This window comes from Fukomys damarensis, unplaced genomic scaffold (assembly GCF_012274545.1).
Source record: "Fukomys damarensis isolate Sample0158 unplaced genomic scaffold, DMR_v1.0_HiC HiC_scaffold_7, whole genome shotgun sequence".
NCBI classification, from domain to species: Eukaryota; Metazoa; Chordata; class Mammalia; order Rodentia; family Bathyergidae; genus Fukomys; species Fukomys damarensis.
Genome location: NW_022900919.1, coordinates 23,816,778 through 23,835,088, shown reverse-complemented (window position 1 = coordinate 23,835,088; position 18,311 = coordinate 23,816,778). Strand labels below are relative to the sequence as shown.

General features: G+C 46.3%; 1 protein-coding gene across 5 annotated transcripts in view; it reads right to left on the bottom strand.

The window, feature by feature from the left end:
• The window catches only part of LOC104860137 (methenyltetrahydrofolate synthetase), a 237,217-nt gene that overhangs the window by 173,671 nt on the left and 45,235 nt on the right, over positions 1–18,311 (bottom strand). Inside the window, exon 3 of one of the 5 annotated variants that reach the window (XM_033761136.1) lies at positions 2,724–3,053. The exons of 3 other annotated variants lie outside the window; for them this stretch is intronic. In XM_033761136.1, the coding sequence (XP_033617027.1) occupies positions 2,949–3,053 (105 nt within the window). In that variant the 3' untranslated portion in view covers positions 2,724–2,948. Of the gene's footprint in view, positions 1–2,723; positions 3,054–13,287; positions 14,798–18,311 lie in introns of those variants that run through there. One more of the 5 variants, XM_033761137.1, reaches the window with a different exon arrangement.

Genomic DNA, 18,311 nt, shown 5'->3' with positions numbered 1-18,311 from the left:
GGAAAAAAAAAAAAAAAAAAAAAAAAATGACAGGGAAGAAAGCACGGAGCTAAGGGACTCTTTAATATGAAGGGAGATCTCGTTTTTAAAATTACAGCTTGACAAAAACACTGGTTGAAGAGTTATCCAAAGATGACACTGGCTGTCACAGGATCAGGGAGGTCCCCATCACAGGAGTGTTGGGGCAGAGGACTGAAATTCTATGCGGGTATTTTTGTCACATGATACACAAGGGGTGGTGAACTTGTTAACCTGGTCTGTGAGTTTAGAAGTCTTTCCATTCAACACTAACACAGGTGTGACAGTCTCAGTATGGCAGAGCTGGAATGATCCCAAGTCCTGCCTCTGAAATGCCAATCAGACTCCATGACAGCTGATGAGTGCACATCAGCCTCAGTCGTGGTTTCCTCCTTTTCTGGACCTTGAATGCTTCTCAAGGGCATCTGCACTCTTGTGCTGTGAGACTGGCCACTGGCCACTATGAGACACAGTTGTGAAGGGCTACCCAGAGCGCGTGGCTTCTTAGGCTTCACAGCTGCCACTTCCTGGCAGCACAGTGGGGTGTCACACTGGAAAAAAGGACACACCAGGGTGGCATGGGGGTTCCAAGTACCCACACCACTAGAGTGCCACAAAGCCAATCATCCCATCTTCCCTGGTAACTCTGGTCAATAGCTTTCAGGGTTGTGCTGGTGAAATGGCAAGTAGGAAAGGGAGACCCACACTCCTAGAGCAAATCTGTCTCTATAGAAGGTAAAGCCCTCCTGGTGGCCTGTTCTTGGCCACCTACATCCTGGGCTCTTGAGTTTCCTACATTTCCCTCACACAGTGGCTTAGGTCTGTGTCCATCACTCCAGGACTATCCAGACCCCACCCAGATTTCAGGGGCCTCTAGGCTAGTTGTGTCAACATGCGCCCCCACTCCCGTGCAGTGTTGGACCCTCCTGCCTTGCTCATATTTTGCTTTCTCTCTTGCTTTTAGTCCCTTCCCACCATGTCCCAGCACCAAGGGCAGCACTGAGAATACTGTGGTGAGCATCTGATACCAACAGACATGCACTGAAACAGGGAAGTCATGTGCTCACCAAATACCTGATTCACTAGAGAGAGGCATGGTGCAGCTGAGGTCTGAGGGAGGGTGACCTTGCTGAAAAAGTCCAGAAAGTTGGTACCCTGGAAGCTGCATGTCTGGGACTTGAAAGACAGGTGGACATTAACTACATGGCAGTGAGGGAGAACAGGGTGACTTTAGGCAGAGGAACAGCCTTGGAGAGGCTCTATAGGAGAGGGAAACATGGGGAGCGAGTTTGGAAGGAGATTTCTCAGGTCTCTCCCTAGAGGCAGAGCCTGAGGCAGGGATTCAGGTCCATAGGGTTACTGAGGAATTAGTCTCAGAAGAGATGGAGTGAGGCCCTAACCCAGCGTGTGGTCTCAGGTGGAGCATGGCTTCCAGAGGACCCCACGGCCGCTCTGGAGCCTTGAGGCTCCAGCCCTGTATAGAGATCTGAGCACAACGCCTCCAGCCTTGCTCTAGAAGCCAGCATGGCTAGAATCTGAGTGAAAAGAAACACTTTTGGATCCAAAGGCCTCACCCAAGCACTCACTCCTCTCTTTAGACCTGAGTCTTCTTTCTGTAAAATCTGTGTTCCTCTCTGATCTCACCGCACTCCATGATGATGATCCTCTCTTTTGGATCACAGGCTGGAGTTCACTTTGGGATGATGCCAGTCTACCCAGAGCAGGGTCTTTATGGATTAGGTATCAGCACCATCCCCCAGCCTCCAGCCAGAGAACCACAGAGCGGCCCAGCTATGCTTGGCAGTTCATGTAAGAGATTGACCCAGGTGAGCAGAGGGCTGGAGCCTCCCAAGTGATAACCAGGAATCAGATCTGATACAAGGGAAGGCCCAGGGGAGAGTGGGGCTGGTCTGGGGACCCACAGGACTAAGAAGCTAGCATGGTATACAGCTCCTGAGCAACAGACATGAGGCCACCATTGTGCCAAAGTGGCTCCCTCTGGTGGCTTTCACCACTCCACGGCTGTGGGCTACAACCAAGCTAGTGGGAGTTTATCTTTTTCTCTCAATTTTTCTCAGCAATTTCCACTGAGCTAACACTTGGATTCCGTGTAGCAGGTTAAACTAAAACTTAGGTGAACAATGGAGCAGGCACCAAAAAAGGGAAAGAAGAGAAAAAATGTTAGGATTGGTAGCTCAAAGAAATAAATACATATATAATACAGTAAATGTTACTGGTCTGCTCACAGAAATCCATGCACTAATTAACAGCTCAACCTCATGCCCAGTTCAGTGTGAACTTCCCAAACCAATTTTAGATGGTTATATGTATGTATGTATGTATATATATCTATATATATATATCTATATCTACATATACATATATAGATATAGATATAGATATAGAATGAGATCAAAATAGCCATAATTTATGAGCAATAGTGCTAAGCTTTGCATACATCATTTACTTAGAGCTAGGTCTTACATAAATCATCTTTTTTAATCCTTCAACAATCACTAGGAAGTTATTGTCTCCATTCTACAGATGAAAAAAAATAATTTCCAAGAGGTTACTAAGCTGGCAAATGGTAGAATCTGAATTAAACTCAAATCTTTCTTTTGGCCACAAAAGAACAATATTTACAAAAGAAATATCATATCTGACATATGCAAATGAACCGCACCATTGAGGTATGTCCTCTAGGGACTACAAAAGATTTTTCCTTAGAAAGAGCTTGCTGCACCTCAGAACAATATTCAGAATGCCCTCTTTACAATCCAGGCTTTGTCCCAGAAGGATAGAGCTGACTCCCACCATGCACTGGGAGTAGAGGTCATTCATTAATTAACTTGGGCCAGGCGTGGAGCAGTGAGCATATCTGTCTTCTTGTGGTTCTGGCACCTCAGAGTGGGAAGATACTCTCCCCATTCTCACTTCAAGTGCTTCTTCTGATGCCTGAGGCCAACGTGGCTCCTCCTGCCCCTTTTCCTCTGATCCAGTGCGTATGGCTCAGCAAGTGAAGTAAAGCAGAGAATCTTTATAGGATAGTACAAAACATAATGGAAACAACATAAACACCTCTCAGTACAAAATACTTCTAAGAACACTGAATAAGCAAGTAAAGGCCAAGAGAAAATATTTTCAAAATACACATCTAATAAAGGACTTATAGCTAAGGATATTTAAAGAACTCTTTCGCCTAAATAAGATAACTCCAATTTTTCAAAAGGAGACAAGTAATTTGAATAGCCACCTCACCCAAGATAAACAAGTATAGGAAAGTCCATGAAAGGTGCTCAATACATTCTGTGTTTAGGAAAATGCAAATTAAAACCACACTGAGATATCGTACTTGTTCATCAGAATGGCTAAAATCAAAGACAGACAAAACCAAGTGTTGACAAGGATGTAGGACTGCTAGAAGTCACACATTGTTGGTGCCAGCGTGAAATAGTAGATCCATTTCAGAAAAGGTTGACAGTTTCTCATAGAACATTTTCTCATTGTACTTACTCTACAATTCAGTATTCCTGTTCCTGGGTACATACTCTGGAGTCAGGGAAACAAAGTCACACAGGAAACCCAAAAATAGAATACTACTCAGCCACCAGAAGGGGGAACTGCTGATGTATGGAGGCCCATGTATGGCTCCCAAGAGATCATGCTAAATTAAGGAAATCAGACACCACCAAATCAGTCCAATGGAATCATTTATATGAAGCTACACGGGGCAAAGGAAGCATATCAGCAATCTAGCTGCCAATGAGGAGAGGAAACTGGCAGCAAAAGAGCACAGAGATTTCTTTCTGTGCCATGATTACAGTGGTTATATAGCTGTATACCTTTGTCAAAGCTCATCAAATTGTACTTTTGATACACTTTTCATATGTAAACTATATTAATAAAACTAATTTTTTAAAAAAATCCTCTTCTCTTAGAGTTAAGGAGGATCCATCAGGCCACCAGAAGAGCCAGACTTTTGCCAGCCCCTTGAGAGAAAGGAGGATGCACCTAATTTCTCTACCAGATCATCTTGCCTCACTTATGAAACATCCTCTTTTACCTTAATTTGCTAATCTTGATTTCTCTTAGTTCTAATCATTATAAGGGTGCTGAGGAAGGTATTTTGGATGAAAAAATTAAGTTTCTTAAATTACTCAGGATGCTGACTATCTAGAAACATAATATCATAAATCTAATGTCACATTCAGAGGGCTTCGCCCTCCCAGGATTGATTTCCAGCTAGCCATCCTCACAACCCACCACACACATCTTTGGTGGGATCCACCATCTGGTGTCCTCTAAGCCAGACATGGAAAAACTTCTAGAGACAAGCGCCCAAACTGCAAATGAAAAAAAATTCACTTACTTATCACAAAGTGCCAACACTGCAATTAAACCTGAATATCCAATGCTTGGCTGCTGCAGTGACTTGGCTGACATGCTGACATGTTCACCACCACTGCACTAAACCATGCCAGGACTAAATGCATCATCCCGTAACAACCCTCAGATTAAGATGTCCTGCAGAGTGGTCTCAACATTCACCTTCTAACAGACTGCATGATGTAAAGTCCAATTCTCTGGAATCCCTCCATGGAAAGAGCAGATCATCCAGTGCCACCCTTGTTGGACTACTGCATTCCAACAGATCTGTCTGTTTTTTAGCAAAGGGGATCACAGCCTCAGGACCCAGCCAACCCCAGGATTCTTGAGCTACAGCCCTGCCTTTGGGTGCTCCAGCCCATGCACCATTCTGTGGAAAACATGCCCTGCCCCTGGTGTCCACAGATCGGCAGCAAGTGCAGCATAGGTACTGTTCTTGGCTAGGCACATAGCTCATCACAGCATAACAACTCCATTTAATGCAAGGAGTTCGGTCCAAAAATACCAGCAGCCAAACATTTAAGTGTTTATCATAGAGACTGCTAGTTCTACATTATCATTTTAAACCTCAAACCATAAAAAGGAAAACCTCTTCATCTTCCCACTTTGAGAAGCCAGTCTTTAGTTATTCAAGCATCACAAGCAGAGGGCTCTGTGGCTGGCTGGTGGCCCTTCCTAGCTGACAGGGTCTGGTTCTGGCTGGTTCAGGTGTCTAAGCTTTTAAATGCAGGCAGCTCAGCCAGGAAACCTGGGAAGCTCCTGGCACTGTCAGCTGGCTGTGAGGTGCTGAGCAGAAGACACACCAGATGTAATGCCTGTGGTTAGACAGGAAACTACAGCACACGTTTCTGCACATGTGGCCTATGTTTGCTCCCACTGGCACTTGTGGGTCTGGGTCTCGGGATGTGTGTGAGCCTATCACTGAACACTCTTCTCCAAGTGTGGAGTGTCCCAGGGCTCGAGGACACCCTTTAGAGTGCAGGGCTTGTGATCGGCTCTTGTCTACACAGCTACTCACTTGGTACAAAGTTTGCATGACAAGTGGGTCCTAGGTACGGAAAGGACAGAGTCTGGCATGAAGACACAGTGCTTTACCTCCCTGATGTGACTCCACTTCCTCCTCTGTAAAATGAAGACCAGAATATTTACCTCAGAGTTTATCAGAGGATCTGTGAAACATGAGCAGAGGCATTTATCAGAGTTTACTGTGTAGTGATCATAACTATGGAGTGTAGTATCCATAACTATGGTGGGGCACAGTTACAGGACACTTACAACAGGGACATGTTCCAAGGACTGTGTGATTAGGGGATTCCATCTCTGTGTGAACTCCACAGACTACAGGGACACAGACAGAGGGACAGCTGGCCACACACCTGGGCCACACTGAACAGCACAGCATGAGATGAGAGAAGGCACAAGGACAATTCTGCAATCAGGGATGTGGCATCCAGGCATGGCACAAGACTCCTACCAGCCTCACAGCAGACTGCTCTGCAGTGAACCTCCTGGTAATGAGTAGAAGCAGCACTCAGAACAGTATGATGAAAAGTACACTATAGTAAACACAAACCAGTAACAAGGTCATTTATACTACCATTATTGTTACTACACACAATTGTGTGTAGTGCACTTGTAAATGACTGGTGAAGAAGTACACTTGTTTGCACCCACAGGGTGACCCAGATGAGCTTCACACCATGACATGACATTACAACATCACTAAGAGGAATTTTCAGCTCCAAGTGATCTCATGGAACTATAGTATCCAAGGCCCATCACTCAACACCTGACTGTCACACATGAAACAGTTTGCATTCACCCAGCAGCAGACTCAGCATCACCTAATTTATCTGGAGCATAAAGGGGGACAGGGAAGAGAGGCTAGCAGCAGTAGCATTGACCCCAGTGCAGGAGCTCAGCCCTATGGGGCAGCCCTTAGGACACCCCACTCAGACCTGAGGGAGTTGGGTGAGTCACTCACCAGCCCTGCAGCCAGGATGATGTGGCAAAGGGCAGTTGGACTCCTGTCTTCACAGCCTGCAGTGGACAAAGGCCGAGAGCTGAACCATGGACACCCCTGCTGGGCCTCAGGCCTGTAGGCTCAGGACCAGCAGCGCCTGCTTCAGGTGAGAAAGCAACACTGCAAAGCTGTATCTCACAAGCAAAGACTGAATTCCGGGTAGGTTTGGATTGCAAGTGCAGACTCCAGGAGGAAGTAGAGTCCAAGGAGCTGGAGGGTCCATGCATTCAGGCCTATTTCTTCCATATGCTATACAAACCCTGTCACAGATAATGTGGGGACAGCAGTGAGCAGGACACACAGCCCAGCCCTCTTGGAGCTCAGATGCCCAACTTAAAGCAGCACAAGAACAGATGAGATTTCCAGACAGTAATCTGAGTTCAAGGCAATGAAGATGAGGAGTGTCAAGGAGGTTTTCAAAGCAGTTTGATTAGCATGTGTAAAGGCTCTGGGGCAGGAAAGACCTTGGCTCTCTGTGTGCACAGTGTGCATATATTATTGGGGGCTGGTGAAAGGGAAATGAGGCTGGGGAGGGAGACAGGCTTGAACTGGGCCATCACGAGGCTTATGAAAGACAAAGTACTTTACCCTGACTGCTAGGAGGTAACAGGGCTGCAAAGGAGGAGCTGGCAATCAAAGATACCTGAAGGCAAGCAGGAAGCCACCCAGGGCAGAGGCAGGCATTTCCTGGGTGATGGGAGTCATTTACCTTCTAGTCCAACTCAGCCTGGCTCTGTTCCAATCCAATGCAGACAACAATAAGCCATCTAAAACTGGTTTCTGCTTGGGAATCTCAGCACGCCTGTGTGTTCATGCATGCATTTGTTCACATACACGCATGTAACTCTGAAATGTTCAGGAACATACCTCACACACAGGTCACTGAGCGTTGGCCTTGAGGGCTATTTTCTCACTGAAATCTCCTTAATTAACCCTACAGCAGCCCTGAGAAGATGATCTCTTGGCTGACAGATGAGGGAATGACTAAGGAGTTCCCCAGGGGCATGTGATTCACGTATACCTGTGTGAAGAAACTCCTGTGTGGCAGGGCTCCAAGCCACACATCAACTCCCAGGAGGGATTTTCACCTTTTCTTGAGGCCATGCATCAGAAACAGAGGCCCCTTCTTGCCTGCAAAGCCATTTAGGAACCTCCAGGATAACTGGCCCTGCAGAAGCTGAATTTGCTTACATGGCCTACAACTGCCACCATATTAGCAAAATGCACCCCGTCCACTCTGGAAACAGGAAGACACCCCAGAATGGCACAACTCCAGGTGCCCTGTCTCCCAAGGGCTCTACTGTCTGCTAGAGTGACTGATAGACCTGGTCTCTGAAGACATCTGTTTCAGTTCCACAGACTTAGTATCTCTTTAAAAAGTACAAAACAAAATTCAATTTGCTCACAAAGAATATTGGATTGAGGTTCCCAGCACTTTATTAAAAATGTATACAAAAAGACAAAGCATTTGAATCATCTTGGCTTTCTGGTCTCTTCCATCATTTCAAATTCATGTTCAGCACTTGAGGATAGGACCAATTTATAGCATGCTCCTGTGTGCATAGCTGTGTGTGTGTGTGTGTGTGTGTGTGTGTGTGTGTGTGTATGAAGCTCCTGGCAATTCCTTTATGAGGACCTGCACAGTGTCCTGAGGTCCAGGATGCCCTATTTGGCCTCTGCCCATCTCCCCATGTTATGGAAGGAACTGGTAATTGACACTCACAGACAGGCACAGAATGGAAGTAAAATAACAAAACGTTTATTTTGCTGACGAGGGTCAATCACACCTAAAAGCAGTGCCAGAATCGGCCCTCATTTGTGAGGGTTTCATTTGTATATTCTCCATTTGTTATTGCGCTTTGTATTGTACTTTGTAAGGGGCCCTCAGGGAGGGAATGTGTTAACTTCTTGTGACTGTGTGTATGAGAGGCAGGGTTAGGAGAGTGAGCGGAGCAAGCTACAAGAGCAATTGGTAGCCTCATCTGTGCACCAAGAAAAAGGGAGGGGGTGTTTATTCTTAAAGATCCCTCCCTGAGCTGTGGAGCTTTTGTGTGGCCTCTTTCTGCAATTCCTGGCCAACACCCAAATGTTGTGGAAAGAATTGGTAAGAGACACACAGAGAGGTTGTAGAATGGAAATAAGAAAAAGATTTATTTTGTCAACCTGGCACTGCTTTTAGGTGAGATTAAACCTCATCAATAAAACTTTTTGTTATTTTACCTCCATTCTGCACCTCTCTGTTACTTACCAATTCCTTCCACAACACCCAAAGAGGGTTCCAGGTGCTCTGTGTTAGTGACAGGAGTGACAGGTGGTCCCTGTTACCCACTCCTCCCCATTGTGCACAAGCACAGTCCACAGTAGGACCTGTATTAGCTGGCAGAAATCTGCAGGACTCCTCTCCTGCCCACCGAGGCACTCTCTCAGGCTGGGTACTCCCCATCCCTACCCAGATGCCTCCCCTGCTCTCCTCCCTGCTGCTTCTTGCTGGCTTCTCCACCTGCTCCTCATCACCACTCCTCCTGCTGAGCATACCTGCTCGGGGACTCTGTCTCCTTGGTCACACCACAATGCTGCCAAGACCATGGTCCTGGAATGAATCCAGAATAGAGCTCAACATGCATGCAGTAACATCAGCTATCTAGCTTGTGTTTTGCTGGGGACCCTCATGTGCTGAGTCAGCACCCACCATGGAGCCACAACTAGCCTGTCACTCCTTTGAAAGGCTTTTGAAACTGCAGGGGAGACAGAAAGCCCCAGGTGGAGGGAGGGAGACAGATGCTCAGGCTACTCTGCCTCAGCTGCCTCCAGGACCCTTCACCTAACCCTGCCCCTTTCCTGGCTGGAGACAGAGTCCAGCTGGCAGGGACCTGCATGGCACTATCAGGGCTCTGAGGATCACCTGGCCCATCCACAAATTGGCTTCAAACACCCAACCCACATGTCCCACTGCTCCACCCTAGAGGGGCCTTCCCACATCCCAGTGCCTTCTGTGTGTTTATACCAGCCCAGCTCCTCAGCTGGAGGCCACCACAGAACCAGCACCCAGAGCAGACACCAGAGCTGCCTAGTGTCAGGATGCCATCCTAGCAGCTGGGGCCCAAAGAGGATAGAGGGGTGAGGTGAGCTCTCTGAAGGCCTCCCTGTTCCTCTCCAGGAAGAGGAGGAAACAGTCCCCAAACCATTAAGGAACTCCAGAAGTTCAGCTTTCCACCGAGCATGCTGGGGTCCCCACGGCTTGCTCCTTCTCAGTTCTTCCTTTCCCCTGCCTGACCCTGCCAGCTGAAGATGTCACATTTGGCTTGGCAAACATCCACCCTGTCCTTCTGCCCAATAGCAGGACACTGCCTTGTTGAGCTTAGTAAAATGCCTCCCCAATTTCATTGTAGTTAGAGAAGGCTAGGCACACCCAGCTAGCCTACGAAATTAAAAAGGAGTCCATTTTGTGGAAAACGAAAGTGACTCGGCTGGCATATACTTATGCTTTTGCCTTTCTAACTTCTTCCTCCTACCTGGAATGTGGAAGTGATTACTGGAGGCAAAGCAGCCATCCTGTGACCATGAAAATAAAACCCACGAGTAAAGAGTGGCAAAGCAGAGCCCAAGGAAACCTGGACTCTTGGTTTCTCCTTAGGCAGCTGCACTGATCCTGAATGGGCTTCTGCAACATTCTTATTAGATCTGAAAAACAAATTGCTGTGTCTTATAAGCCATGTTAGATGTTTTCTGTTACACCTGAGCCTTAAATGACCTATATTTCTAAATATCAGGATGGTTGCAGAGCCAATGAACTCATTCCCATTTGCAGGAGCTCATCTCTATTAGACCTGATGGCTATGCTGACTCTGTAGCTGGGGGAGGCTGTAGCAGGCTAATACATTACCTTATGGCAGGACTGCCTTCCTTCACCAATAACTGGAGAGGACCAAGTGGCTTCTGCCAGTTCCACCCCTGCCCCTTGGAAGCCAAACTGGATGTGCTTTAAGAAGCCACAACCTCAATGGCCAGAGAAAAAAAACCCTGCAGTACAATTCATGCCCCACAGTATGTGTGCTGGAGCCCAGCTCCTCAGAACCCTGGTCTGGGTGACCAGGCTTCTCACCTGGCTCACAGCCTGACACAGGCACACTTGTCCTTCTGGGACCAGCTTCCTGCCTGTGCCAGGGCAGCTGGCTCTCTGCTCTCCCCAGACAGCCCTGGCTCTCAAGCCCTAGCTGGCTACTTCCTCCCTTCCTGCACTTCACCCTTTGGTCAGTTCCCACAGGATCCATCCTTAAGTCCCTTTTAACTCTTGTCACTTCCTCCAGGCCATGGTTCAACAATTGCCTCTGAGCCAGGGACTCTGTATTCACTTCTGACCCCTCAATTTTAGCCTCTGACTCCTCCACTGGGATGGCTCATGAAGACAGTCATGGCTTGTGTCTAGATGTCCCTGAAAGCCTCATGCAGTCATACATGGGGCTTTTCAAAGGTATGTGATGCTAGGATCAAGGGTATGTGATTGGTTTGGAATAGTTCTGGGAAGAATAAAGGGTGCCCCACCTTAGCCATGAGTGTTATCCACCCCTAAGGGCAGATAGCATGGATAAATATAGAAGACAGAGAGTGGGCTAGTGTTGTCACTTGTCACGTACTTGCTGCCTTCTGTCTGCTATGCCATGGACTGTTTCTCCTCTGCCATGCCCCTCTGCCATACCACCCTCCCTTAGAGGGTGAACTGAAACCTCTACAAACTGTGAGCTAAATGAATCTTTCCTCCCTTAACTTGTGAGTGTTGGGTATTTCATCTCAGCAATGAGAAAATTAACCAAGACATCAACACAACATGCTGAAACTTTCAGTTTTATTTCATGAAAATCAAAACCACAAGGAGAAACCATTTCACACTCATTAAAATGGTTGTTTCAAAAAATAGAAAAAGTGTTAGCAAGGGAGTAAAACAATTAGAAAACGTGTGCATTGGTGGTGGGAATGCAAAATGGTACAGTTGCTGCGAGAAACAATATGGCATAAGAAGATCCAAATGGTATAACTGACAATGTGAAATAGGAAGAAAAGGGCTAAAGGTGTAGGGGAAGTGGGAAGAGCAGGGGAAAGGAAATAAGGGAAAAGAAAAAAATATGAGAAATTGAAAATATGGAAACAAGTTTTTGTAAAAAAGGAAGGGTGGAGGGGGTGAAGGGAGGGCAGGGGTAGGAGGAAAAAATGAGAACCAAGATCTGTCATGTAAAGGTACAAGATCCCAACAATGAATGTAACTGTACTGCATACCTAAAAAGTACCAATAAACTCAATGATGATAAAAAAAAAGAGAAACAATATGGTGATTTGTCAAAACTTGCTATATGGAATTGCTATATGCTGTTGGGATTTCACTGCTGGATATATGGCAGGGAAGAAGGGAACACAAAAACTCAAGCCCATTTTGTACACCCATGTCCATAGCAGCTGCATTCACAACAGGTGAACGGAAAGATAAAGTGTGGTGCATTTGCTCAACAGGATGTCAGTCAGCCTCAAAAAAGAGGAGGATTCTCCAGCGTGGAAGAACCAAGACATGGTGCTAAGTGAAATATGCTGTCACCAAAATCCTACCCATACAAGGTACCCAGAGTCACTGAATGCATACAGATAGGAAGTGGAGCGGTACTTGCCAAGGGCCAAGGCAGGAGTACGCAGTGTTATTGGTTAATGAACTGGCTCAGTGCCAGACAATGAAAATGTTCTAAGAGGGGGTTGGTGATGGTCACACCACATGTGAATGTACTTCATGCAACCTAAATGCACATTTAACATGATTAACATTGAAATTTTTATGTCCTGTGCTTACCACCATAAAAAAACCCATCTCCTGCCCATTTTCCCTGTGTACAAACAGCAGAATGATCCAAATCCTGAGTAGTCCTTGACTCCTCCCTACCACCCAACCACCAGTGAGCCCCTCCAATGCTATCTCCAACTACACCACCACTACTGCCTTCTGACACAGGCTTCCCCATGGCCCGTGAAAGGGTTGCAAGGGCCTCTTGCCCTCTTGTCACCTGTTCCCCTTTGGCACCCTTCCCATGGCTACCCACATGGCCTTGCAGTCTAGCATACCCATCTCCTCACTCTCTCATGTTCCCCACGGCGCTCATCACCAGCCAGTCTGTACTGGCACAAATAGCACCTTTCTGGGCATGTGCTGGCCTGGGCTGCTCCTCCCGGGTCTCAGCATGAATGAAGCTTCTTACCCTGCAGATCTTATGCAGAAGCCCCATCCTCACAGCACCTCCTGCAGCTCCTCACTAAGGCAGCTCTGGGCCTCTAGCACAGCACCCATTTGCAAGAATGACTGATATTTAATGTGTATCTCCCAGCAGACTGCAAAGTCCAGAAAAGGACCAACAACCTTCACCTTCATCACCAGTGTAACCCAGACAGTGCCCAGCACACAGCAGGTGCTCAATTAGTGTTTACAGGCCAGATGAAAAAATGGATAATGCTAAATTCTCTTATCTGAGTCAGGGATCAACAGCATTCACTGCAGAACAAACCAGCTCCTTTCTCTGTATCCCTTTGCTCGCCACGAGGAAAGGAATCCTTTCCATCCCAGTGACCCGGTGATCCAGGAGTTCTTATTCCAAAGGGAAGATTCTTTCCACCCACGACCAGCAGATACAGCCCATGAGCCAAATACGGCCCTTCAGTAATTAGTGTCATTATAATATAGCAGTGTCCAGTTGAGCAGTTAAAACAGAGATTGTTTAGCTAAGCCGAAGTTTCACTATTGACCCTTTATCAAAAATGACGCCAAGCCTGATGGCACACACCTGTAATCCTATCAGGCTAAGACAGGAGGATCCTAACTCAGAAGTCAGCCTGGGCAACATGGAGAAACTCTATCTCAAAAACAAAACATCAAACAACAAAAAGCTGACTCCTGGCCTAGACTGTCACCCAGGGTATTGAGTGTGCCACCTTGGAGGTGGTAATGGCCGAACATACTAGCTGTCACTCAGCTGAGAAACACACTATTCATGAGCACTTCCTTACTATCCCAATGTCAGTTTTTATACATATAAACCCTGTCACTCCCTCATCATCTACACAAGGTGTGTCCATAGCTCAGTGTTTAAGTTACATGTATCTAAGGTCTGTGAGCCCAGCAGGAGCAGAGCAGACATCCCCAGGACAGAGAGGAGACTTCTGTACTCTGGAAAAAGCCATGCCTGCAAGTCTACATGTGGTCTGCTCATGTCACATGGGCTTTGTGACATCTGTAGAGTCAGGTGACATGGCATGTGGGTGCCAGGTGGACAGACAGGGACCACTGTGACTTTCTGGGGTCATCGAGTGGCTGTGCTGAGCCACATTTCTCAGGATTGCTTCCTGCAGATTCCTGGTCAGGTCAGGGCCTGTGGGAGATCCTCCCGGCAATGCCTGAGGGCAGAAGAGAGGCAGCCACCATTCACTCTGGCCCTCGGCAGCCAGGAAGGCTGCTGCTCCATCTTCCGAGTCCTCTTCAACTTGCCCAGTACTAAGTCAGGTGTGTAAAGTTGGTCCAAGGACAGTGGGGCTGACTCTTCAGGATACCCACACTGGAGGTCATGAATCCAGGCTGGGCATAGGTTACAGCACACACTCCTTATTACTTTATCTCCATTCCCTCCTAAATACCTGGTCTGAGGACTTCACCTTCCAGCATCAAAAGCCAAATCCCTCTAATAAACCCCATAACAGATCCAGATGCATATGGGCAGGATCTCCTGAGGTTTTTGGATCTCTGACTGAACCTGACTCACCCACTGAGGGTCCAGTAAGCACAAGGTCTGCTGAAGGCGGGAGCAGGCATAAGACTACCTGGAGCTACAGTCAGAATGGAGGAAAACGGGCTCAAATAGAAGGAAAATGGTGGCAGAGGGCACAACAGAGGCTCAAGCAGCATGCTCCAGGGCAGGGAGGCAGCAGGTTTGCAAACGCCCAGCCTGAATCAGTATTGGCTCCACCACCCACCAGCGAATGTCCTTAAAAGTGTCCCCAGAGCAATCTTAATTCCTTCTGCTTCCTCCCTGCAAGGGAAGGTTAGGAGGAGAGCACCTGCCTTGATCATGGGGATCATATCAGGAAAGGCTTCACATAAGCAATGAGATGTTTCAGCCAGACCTTGCAGGAGTGCAGCCTTTTCCATCTTATGCAGAAAGAGTTAAAGCACGTTGGTGGGATAGAGTGGGGAAAGGTCACTGTGCAAATATTCAAAAGCAATTTCATGAAACAGTGGGTTCTCACCCATCTGCTGTAACAAACCAGTCGGGCGCTGCAGAGCCTTAAGCACTGTACATCCAGTGAAATGATGACTCCCACTGGAGATATATTGCCGTTTTTTCAAGGCTGAAATGAAAAGATATACAGTACACTGTATACATGGACCTATTATGCCAAGAAAATATCAGAGCTGGTTTTGCTGTTTGTGGAAGGCGGACAATAAATCAACCCATACAATCTGCGCCTTTTTCATTTGTTCTGTAATGTCTCACTGATCTTTTGGAAATGAAGAAATTTCATATAAAAAATGTAGTTTGATGAACTTTAATCTTATCCGTAATTGGATCATAAAGCTGGGTACATGCAATAATTAAAAGAACTGTGATAAAAGACTATGTGGTTTCATATCAAGCTTCTTTCATAAATTGAGAAGCTCAGCACAGGACACACCAGGAATCAGAGCCACAGCCCTGCAAGCTTGTGTTAGAGGAAACAGTGGACCACGGAGACATAGACCCTGTTGGTGCAGGCTAAGGCTGTAATGTCACCTGGGGGTCTTTGAGAGAAAGACATGAGTGCTAAAGATTGGTCTCAATCTGTTAGTGATCTCTGGGTGGACTTGCCCCTTACACCCTCTCCATTGCTGCAGGTTTTGCACGAATGCTGATGTTCAGCAGGCACACAGACAGGCTGTGTCAGATCTTGGAGTCTGGGCTCTCTGGTAATGTCTGTCATGTCAGCTTCTAGCCCTAAAAAGCCCAAGTCTCCCCCGGCTCCACAGGGCCCTGCAGGGCTGGCTCTGCCTCTTTCCCAGGACCTCAGCCCCTCCAGTATCCCTCACTCACTGGCTGTGCCAATATTTCCTTGGCCTGACAACAACTAGCCCATCCTCACTGACCAGCCCCAAGCCAGGCCACTCCAGAAACCCTGGAAAACTTCTCTTGCATCACAATATATAAAAATAAGGTGAGTTTCTCAAGCATACACTGGTTATAAAACATTCAGAGGCAATGAGGCAAAGACCTACAAGGTGTAGTCAAGAGGACAACACAAACAAAAAGACAATGGCTAGAAAAGGAACCGGTAAAGCAAGGATGAATGCTATTACATATGGAGGGGCCATGTGTTGCAGACCAGGAGACTGATCCTCAAAGAGGCAAGACTAAGGCAGGAGGTAGAGCAAGGTCAAGTAAAAAACAGAGAGCCATGAAATGAGAATCAAGAAACCAGACAGAGCAGGATGATCACATCAAAGTAACAGAAAACAACAGACAAAACCCCATCCCGCCATGAGCTCCAGGCTTGTGCAAACCTAAAAGTATACAAACCTGGCCAGTGTTCAAACTCATCTTCATTGTAGTTTTGACCTCCCTAGTGGGCTTTGGATGCTTCCTCTAAAAGCTGTATATGGTCAAAAACTCCCCCTATGGATGGGTGGACCAAACTAGGTCCCCACTGGTCCACAACTCCTGTCAATCCCCAGCTCTTGGGGACTCTTGTATTCCACATGCACCTAAAACCAGCACCACATGGTTAAGGCCAAAGTCTGCCATCAGAAGAAGCAGGAGCCAGGCTTCCTTCTCTCTTGGCTGTAGGAGTCTAGTCCCTGAATAGCTGAGCATTTGGAACCAAATCCTGAGGAAAACTTCCCTAGGCCACCACCATTCAGGAACATGGTGCTCTGAGGCTTTCTTCTCAAAGCAATGTCTTTCATCTTTGCAATTTTGAGGCTGCAAAGACTGGAGTCCTTCTGGTTCTTCTGATGTTCTCAGGCCTCCTTTTTTATTATCCTATTCCTTCTTAGCAACCAAGTTCTCCTCTTGTCCATCTTTGTAGGCCAAAATTTTACTGGAGCTTCCTTTCGGCCAAATTCAAAATGTTTTGAATCATTCTGCAGGGTTCTTTGCTCTTGATTTTCAATACAGATCTGGCTAAAAGCTCCCAACGATCTTCTTCAACAAGATTAATTAAGCCACTACCTTTACTCTCAGTCTCAGGCAAAGTTTCTGGACATGACCAAAATGCAGATCAATTTTCTGCCAAAGGATAACACACATAGTCTGGCGTCCAACAGCCAAAGCAGTCTTTCTTTCCAAAAGAAATCCCTAAGCCTGACCTTTATCAGATAAATTTCTATTGGAATTCTGCTCTTCTAAGCTTTTGGATCGCCTGTGGAGGGGACATAAGAGAAGCCACCACCTCCAGAGTGAGAAGGAAGGGGATGGGTGGGGTGCGGTGTATAACTGCACTCAGTCTCCTAGCCTAACTAGGAGGATGACAGGCAGGTATACTCAAACCTGCAAAGAAAACTAACATTTGTGGAAGGGAAAAGGACAGTTTTGGGGGCTCCCCAAATGCCAGATAGATTTCTACCACATCCCTCTGCCTTCTTCACAAAAGCTGGTACAAATTAATGAACCTCTCAAAACCAAATAACTTCCTCTTAGACTGAACTGTTGGCAAAAGACCAATCATTTTTCATCTCTGATTAAAATGTCTATGGAAGAAATACAAAATAATTTAGCTGAGGCACTATCACTCATGGAGCTGGGAAACATAAGACCAGTACAGAAGCGGTAAAGGCAGTACACAGACTTCTGAACCTCAGCACACCAAGCTCTCTCCTTGCAGGGTCTTCTAGGGCCCACTGAGGTGCTAGCACTACATGGGGAGGGCCTGAGAGGCAAGGGTTGGGGCTTCCCACACACACCATCAGTAGAAGCTCCTGTCAGAACCCCAGACTTTTTCTCTGGAGATCACAGTTCAGTATATCTGAGCTTGGACCAGGAACATTTACAAGCAGGCCCCAGGGACAGACCTGAGGTGTAGTGAGGAGCTGACTTTGTATGGTACATTTTGCTTTAAAATCACCTCAGCAGACTAGAAAACCAGTATCAAGGGGTTCCATTTCTCTATGTGGCTGTCTAACTTACTCAGATCAACTCTTCTACCACAAACAAACAGAATTGCTGAACAAAATAATTTTTAAAAAAACACAAATTCTGTTTGAAAGCATCAGAGAGTTATATGTGGTAGGGTCTTAAGGTACTGTGATCTCAAAGCAAAAGAAAGCACAGAAGTGAACCTAATATTTGGCATAGCTTTCTGCCTGGAAGCATTTGTAAATTCTTAAGAAAAACACACAGCTGAGAAGTTGTGCTTTTGATCAGGAAAGAAGCCAGGAGGAGAAATGAAGTAGAATCTGTAATCCAGAAGAGGCTGTCAAGTGAAGCAAAGTTTTGGTGGTTCCACCATTCAGAGTGTAGAAGTTGGGAGCTAACAAAAACTGAAAACCTTCATGTTAAAATCAGGAACAAGACAAGGATGCCCACTATCGCCACTTCTCTTCAATATAGTTCTGGAAACATTAGCCACAGCAATTAGACAAGAGAAAGAAATTAAAGCAATAAAGATAGGAAAGGAAGAAGTTAAACTATCATTATTTGCTGATGATATGATACTCTACATTGAAGATCCAAAAAACTCCACCAAAAAACTTCTAGACTTAATTGACAGATTCAGTAGAGTATCTGGATACAAGGTGAATACCCAAAAATCAATAGCCTTTCTATACACAAATAACAGACAGACAGAAAGAGAAATAAGGGAAAAAATTCCTTTTACAATAGCATCCAAAAAA